Below are 7,036 nucleotides of genomic sequence, written 5' to 3'. Positions count from 1 at the left end.
GACTAATCTTTTCCTTGTATCCTGTTCTCTTCATTCTCCCTTGCTCCCGAACGGATGATACCAGTGGAGTATCTTAGGTGGCTGCTCACAGGCTTTTAAGACCCCAGACGCTACTCACCAAGGTAGAATGTAAGAGCATTGTCTTTATAAGCTGCAAGCTGACACACATTTTTGGGGAACACAATTCAATCCATAACAATGTCCCTAGTTAGATTTATTCTCAGTACTTTATCTTCTTGGGGGCTATTACAAATGGTATTAATTTGGTGATTTCCTCTTCGAAGTTCTCTTTGCTGGTGCAGAGGAATCCGATTTTTGTATGTTAATCTTGTATCCTGCTACTTTGCTGAAATCTTCTATTAGTTCCAGTAGGTTTCCTGTGGATTATTTGGGGTTTTCTGCGTATAAGATCATATCGTCTGCGAATACGGATAGTTCTACCTCATCCTTATGAATCTGGACGCTCTTTTTCTTGCCTTACTGCTCTGGCTAGGACTTCCCGCACAATGTTGAATAAGAGTGGTGATAAAGGGCATCCCTTGTCTGGTCCTGTTCTCAAGGGGAATGCTTTCAGTCTCTCTCCGTTTAGAATGCTGACTGTTGGCTTTGTATACTTGCCCTTTATTATGTCGAGGAATTTCCCTTCTATTCCTATTTCACTGAGTTTTTAGCAGGAATGGGTGTTGGACTTTGTCAAATGCCTTTTCTGCATTGATTAAAATGGTCGCGTGGTTCTTTTATTTATGTAGTGCATTACATTGACTGACTTTCTAATGTTGAACCAGCCCTGCATACCTGGTATGAATCCCACTTGGTCATGATGTATTATTATTTTTTTCGTATGTTGCTGACTTCTACTGGCTAGAATTTTGTTGAGAATTTTTATGTCTATGCTTATGAGGGACACAGGTCTGCAGCTTTCTTTTTTTTGTGTGTGTGTCTTTGCCTGGCTTTGGTATTAGGGTTATGCTGGCTTCAAACAATGAGTTAGGGAGTATTCCTTCCCTTTCTATGCTCTGAAATAGCTTGAGTAGTACTGATGTCAGCTCTTCTGTGAAAGTCTGGTAGAATTCTCCAGTGAAGCTGTCTGGGCCACGGCTTTTTTTGTCGGGAGTTTTTAAAATTACCTCTTCAATCTCTTCTTTTGTTATGGGTCTGTTTAGTTTTTCTAATTAGCTGAACTCTTACTGCTGTATTTTTAAGAATGACAGATAAGTATTAGAAACTACACCCATACTCTCACTGCAAAGCACACATTTAGTAATGTTTGCTCTGTCTGGTCCTGCCTTCCCAATTGCTTTTGTTTCTTCCCCTTTGCTTTTCAGCCTGCAGTTTCTCTGGAAAAGTTCAGTTTCACCCCCAAGCTTCGCACTTTCCCCAGAAAGGGCTCAGTCACAGAAATTCTGCTACCCGTAGAATGAAGAGTATCAGCGCTGCTGTGGGCAAGGCGCATCCAACCACAGAACCTACGTGAGGGTAAATCTGGGAGAAGAGAGCTAGGAAAGGACAGGGAGGTCAACAACACCAGACTGAGGCCCAGAAACCTCCACTTATCGGCTGTGTGCCTGGGGTGGGTAAAATGAAGACAGGCACTTCCTCCCTTACTGCCTGTGACTCTCCCTTCAGCTGGCCTCTGCTCAGAGAAGGGGTGGCTCCCTAGTCTCCTTCCACAAACTGTCCTCTCAATCTGGGTTCCCTGAGCTCACACTGATAGAAGGCTGAGCAGAGAGGTGCTCTGCAACCAGAAAGGTTGCAGCAAGTCCACCCACCACTAAGCGCACTGGGAAGCCCACCACCTCCCTCTGAGAAACAGGGACACCTTCCCTGGTGGGTTTGTGGTGTGTGTGAGACAGAAGTATGCATGCAGAGCGTAGGCAGGCTCATGAGATGTGAGTTACCAGTGGGAATACGAGCATGGAGAACAGGATGGTCCCCAAACATACGGTTCAGTAGCTAGCCTAAAGGGTCAGTCCCATCACGTGGCCTTAAAAAAGATGCTGTGTTAGCACACATATTTGTTCACAGCTTAGGGTGGCCAATAACTCAGCTAGCGAGTTGTAGGCACACTGTCCTGGGATGGGCAGGCACTGAGGGCACCAGCTACCTGCACTGGACCTACTGAGGCCAAGCCTCAGTGGCGGGCGGGGCCAAAAGTGCCTGACCACCAGCGCCCTGGATGGCAGGTCCAGCACTCTGTGTTCCCAGTAAGCTCAGAGCCCACCAGGATCCATATGAATAGGGACTTATCATTTTACAAATGAGATTAAGGCTCAGAGAGGTTAAGAAACTTGCCCAAGGTCACAGAGCCTCCGGGGGCAGTGTTGCGATTCATACGTGTTCTAACTCCAAGGCTAAACCACACAATACTCCTCTCTGCCTTGCAGCAGAAGTCCATATCCCCTTTCTCAGTCTGTTACTGGGGCAGGTATTAGCAAAATAATCCATCTTACCCTCAGTGGGTTGTGGGGCAGCACGTGGACTTTAAGCCCATCAGTGTCACTGCAGCCAGTGAATGAACACGAACACCATAGGGGGCAAAGTCTACGGAGATCCTCCTTATATCTCTACAGGGCAGATTTTTTTTGCACCAAATTTAAGAAAAAATGAACTGTTTTTTAGAGCTGTTTGGGTTTCATAACTGCAGATGATGAAACGAGCCCAACCCTAGCCTGGATAGCCACACTCCCAAGCCCCGTCAGATGCAGTGCGTGCTATCCCAGAAGCGGCACTAGCCTCTGCGTCTGCTCTCTCTGGCCATATGTGGGCACCTCACTGACACAGCCACACCAAGCACCATCCCTACCCTCCAGAGACTGGGCTGTGGGGTGCATGGGGGGTGGCATGAGCCGAAGGCTGTGAGTCTCTGAGCCTCGGCAGGTGGCGAGGTGGCCCAGGGGTGTCATGGTCCTCTGTGCTGGTCCTCACATGGTGGTGATGGCAGCTGCAGGGTCCTGCCCTGGCACATCCAATGCCTGGCAGGGATGGACATTTAAGAGTTTGCAGAAACAGCCCCCAGTGTGACAATGGGAGGATTGTCCACCCCTCCGGTCCTCCCTCCCAGCATTGCCCATAGGCAGGCTGTGCTCATGCTGCTCTCCCTCACCAGGACACCACACACACTCTGCTGACACCCGCTGCCTGCTGCCACACCTACCTTTTCTGTGTGGTCACGACCACAGTAGTTTTTGTGGGCGCTGACACTTGGGAACTTTTCGACTTTTTCCAAGAGAATGGTTCTCGGACCCCTATTAGTGCTTCCTCGCCACTGACCACGTTTGTGTCCAGGTACCGCCCAATGATGAAGTCAGAAAAACAAAGCAGGAGAAGCTCCCTGCAGCGGCCAGAGTTTCTTGGAAAAAAAAACAAAAACAAAATTTAGTTTAGGTCGTCAATAAAGTAGGCAGATTCAATGCAATTTCCCTTCTGTACAGACAAGAAAAGTCGCAAAGCTAACAGCACCTACCCTCTGTTTTTAACAACTCTTTCTCTGAGGAAAAAAGGGACTTTCTAAAATAAACAATGTAAAAACTTCCCAAGATAAAAGCAAGCACCTAAAATTGTCTTTTCCATACTTCTCCAACTTAAGAACGAGAAAAACATTTTCAGTATTCCCAAGTTTACTGTGCACTTCACTTTGTGCCCAATTTCTTGCTTTTGCTTTGATACCATACTGCGTACACTACGCATTATGCTCATCTATTTCTATATTGTCACAAACCCAGAAAACCACACCCACTGCCACTGAGTCGGTTCTGACTCACAGCAACTCTATAGGACAGAGGAGAACTGCCCCATAGGGTTTCCAAGGCTGTAAATCTTTACGGAAGCAGACAGCTGCATCTTTCTCCTGCAGAGCGGCTGGTGGGTTTGAACTGCTTACCTTTTCAGTTAGGAACCGAGCGCTTCACCACTGTGCCACCAGAGCTCCTATACTGTCATAACATTTCTAAAATACCATTTTAAATGGCTGCACAAGCGCACAGCGGTCACCTATGGTTTGATGTTGATAGGTCTGAAGCAAGGTGGTGATTTAATCAGATTTGCATTTTTAGAAAGGTTTACAGTTAGCCAATCTAGATGACTGATGAAGAAGAAGGCCCAGCTGAAAGCTTACCCATCGTTCAGAGCAGCCTGCAAGCAGCGGGCCGCACAGCAGCCAGGCCAGGGCATTCCGGACAAGCGGAGGGAGGGTTGAAAAGAGGAAAGGGGTCCAGTTACAGCTCTGGGTGGCCGGCTAGATGCAGTCAGCCACGAGAGGGCGGCAGCAGGTTTCTGGTAGACCAGAGAAGTTGGAGTCTGAGTTTCAGCAGGGAACACAGCCTGACGGCCCTGCCTGGCCCACCCTGTCCTCAGCAAAGCCTGCAGTGTGGAAGCCACTTCTCGGCCCGGGGTCACATTGGACAAGGGGCCTCAGGGCTGAGCCGGCCACCAGTGAGTGTGGGACACAAGGACAGGCAGTAAAAGGACAGGCCAAGCTAGAAGGACTTAAGACAAGGGCGCCCGCCCCAATGTCTGCGTTCTCAGTAAAGGAGGAGACTGGACCATCTGCTGGGGATGGGGGCTTACAAGGCATCCACATCCCAGGCTACTAAAACTCAGCTCAGCCATTTTCTAAAGCAATGCTTTGTCTTATGATTCTGTCACATCAAAGCAGGTGTGAACAGTTTTTATAACATCCAACCTGGAAGCATCATAGATCAAACTTAAAAACAAATGCACCGATGCCCCAAACCTAACCACCTTCTGGCCCACAGACACGTACTTTGCATTGCATGTAATCACCACGGAGGTCTTTCCGCCTGGGGGGATCGGCCTGTTGGGATCTGGGGCCTGCCTCGAGAGCCCAGCCTCTTCTTCCCCGCTTCCTCCTTCACGGGTGCAATCGCCTGGTCAGATGAGATTTAAATCCAAAATCAGGCCACGAGGTAAGTTCTCTCTAACACGGTGCGCTCACACAGGTACACAGAATCCTCACACACACAGCACAGGCCAGATCGTCAGCCACTGGCTGAGAGAAGCAAACGATAAAGCGGTCAGCAACAGGACGGGTATAGCCCGAGGTGCCCAGGTTCCTGGGGAGGAGGGCACCCAACGCCAAGACCACACAGGTTGGGGCACTCCGGGAGCCTCTCCCCAGCTCACAAACACTCACAGGAGCCTCTCAATCTGAGGCTGTTCTGGGTATCTATCCCTCTCCCCCACCCTGAAAGTCACGAGGTGAAGGGCAGGCAGGTAGGGCCCACGTCCAGCTCAGAGCATGGAAAGCAGCGGTGCCTGGCCCCTGCACCCGCTCTCCTCTCTGGGGTGGCACTGGGTTTGGAGTCTGCCCTCCTGAAGGGTGCTGTGACCCACCGACACCCAGATCCCTGAGGAGGTCCACCTGGAGCTCCCAGGTGGCAAAGCAAACTCAGCCGAGTGACCAGCATACTGGACCTCCCACAGTAGTGGCTGCGAGGCCCACCTGGAGCGCCTTCCCTGCTCCTCCCCAGGCTGCCCTCCAGAGTCTGGCAGGGCTGGCTTTTTCTGCAGCTACTCAATGAGCTCATGGTTCCATCTGAAAACTCCTTCCCCTTCTCAGGAACAGAAACCGCGGAGGATGTGGGGCCTGTTGGGTCTTCACCAGGCATGTGAACACTGAATTGTTTGGTTTTATCCCAGCCGGCCAGTCTGCAGCTGACTAAGTGCTGAGGAACATCTCCTTTATTCCTGGAGAGAAATCGGACATCAGCACAAACAGCATTTCTAACGCTAGACTACTCCATTACCATGAAACACAGAATTCAAGCTAACTAAGGAATGGCAATCAAAAATATCTTAATGAATATACGAAAAATGTGTTTTTTAGACTAACAATTTTGTGTGTTCCAATAAAATTGTATTCACGGACCATAAAACTTGAAATCTGTGTACTTTTCACACATCACTGGCAGTGTTCATCCTCTGATCTTTTTTCAACCACTGAAAAATGTACATACCTTTCTCAGTGCACAGATCACAGAGAAACAGGTGGTGGGCTGGGTGTGGCCCAAGAGCTGCAGTCTGCCAAGCCCTGGTCTAGCGGGTGTTGGGAGAACACCCCTCAGGGGAGCGGGCAGTAGTCTGCATCCCACGCTGGCTGCCTCTGTCCTGGCACTTCCATATTAGAACAGGGTGATTGGGACTGTAGGTGTCATGGCCAGGTGCCCTCAGCCTGCAGAAACCTGCTCCAGCATTGGGAACTGTGGAGATTGGGGGGCGCTTGGGGCAGGGGCAAGGGGCAGGGAAGCTCTTCCTTTTCCTTTCTGCTTTTTCTTATGCTTAAGACAAGGATTAAATGTTTTTCTGATCCTTAATGGGATCTCAACTGTCTGAGCATTGGGTCTGCTGGGTACTGTGGCTGTTTTTAATCTTTGAAAATGAAAAGGAATTTTACTCCAGGTTGATGTGGCCTGGGAAGCTGGGATTACACAGCAAGGCAGGTTGGAACACGCCTAAAATGAACTTCACCTGTTTTGAAATAGGATCGTGTGGTTACTTGCTGTCGAGCAAACAAAAAAATTTTGAAAAGATTTTCATAAAGGAAAAAACAAACAGGCAAAGTTAGTAGCTCTACAGAAATTCTTAAATTGGTTTTTATAAACAACCAGCAGTGTAATTTTATTTAAAACTTTTATTTATTTTTAAAAATTTTATTTAAAACTAAAAGTGCCAAACTTACTCTATCCAGACCACCATATTTTTACTTCCTCCTTCTTTCAGAGTTCCAAAATTCGTCATCCTTGTAACCTCAACGTCTCCTTTGTTCTTCAGTAACAGGGTTCCGCAGACGTCATCCGCACTCTCGCCAAGGATACTAAGTTCTCTGGAGAAAGCAACCAGAGACACGGGGCGTCACTGACAGAAGGCGGCATCCCCTGAACTTCCCTGCACCTCCCTAACCACAGACACCCCAAGATGACCATGGACAAGATACAGTATTTTTCCAACGCTTAGAATTTCTAAGAAAGACAGCAACTCACCTTAAAGAAAGTGACAAATCCTGTAAAATATAAGGGGA

The 7,036-nt window shown here is 48.5% G+C and overlaps 1 protein-coding gene across 1 annotated transcript in view; it reads right to left on the bottom strand.

Moving 5' to 3' along the window:
- The window catches only part of MOV10L1 (Mov10 like RNA helicase 1), a 102,949-nt gene that overhangs the window by 67,493 nt on the left and 28,420 nt on the right, over positions 1 to 7,036 (bottom strand). Inside the window, exons 7-10 of the mRNA XM_023734521.1 lie at positions 6,698 to 6,841; positions 5,462 to 5,706; positions 4,763 to 4,886; positions 3,155 to 3,349 (exon numbers count right to left, since the gene is read on the bottom strand). Coding sequence (XP_023590289.1) covers positions 3,155 to 3,349; positions 4,763 to 4,886; positions 5,462 to 5,706; positions 6,698 to 6,841 — 708 coding nt within the window. The remainder of the gene's footprint in view (positions 1 to 3,154; positions 3,350 to 4,762; positions 4,887 to 5,461; positions 5,707 to 6,697; positions 6,842 to 7,036) is intronic.

The sequence above is a fragment of the Trichechus manatus genome, unplaced genomic scaffold (genome assembly GCF_000243295.1).
Source record: "Trichechus manatus latirostris isolate Lorelei unplaced genomic scaffold, TriManLat1.0 scaffold00069, whole genome shotgun sequence".
NCBI lineage: Eukaryota > Metazoa > Chordata > Mammalia > Sirenia > Trichechidae > Trichechus > Trichechus manatus.
This window is presented reverse-complemented; position numbering and strand designations above follow the sequence as displayed.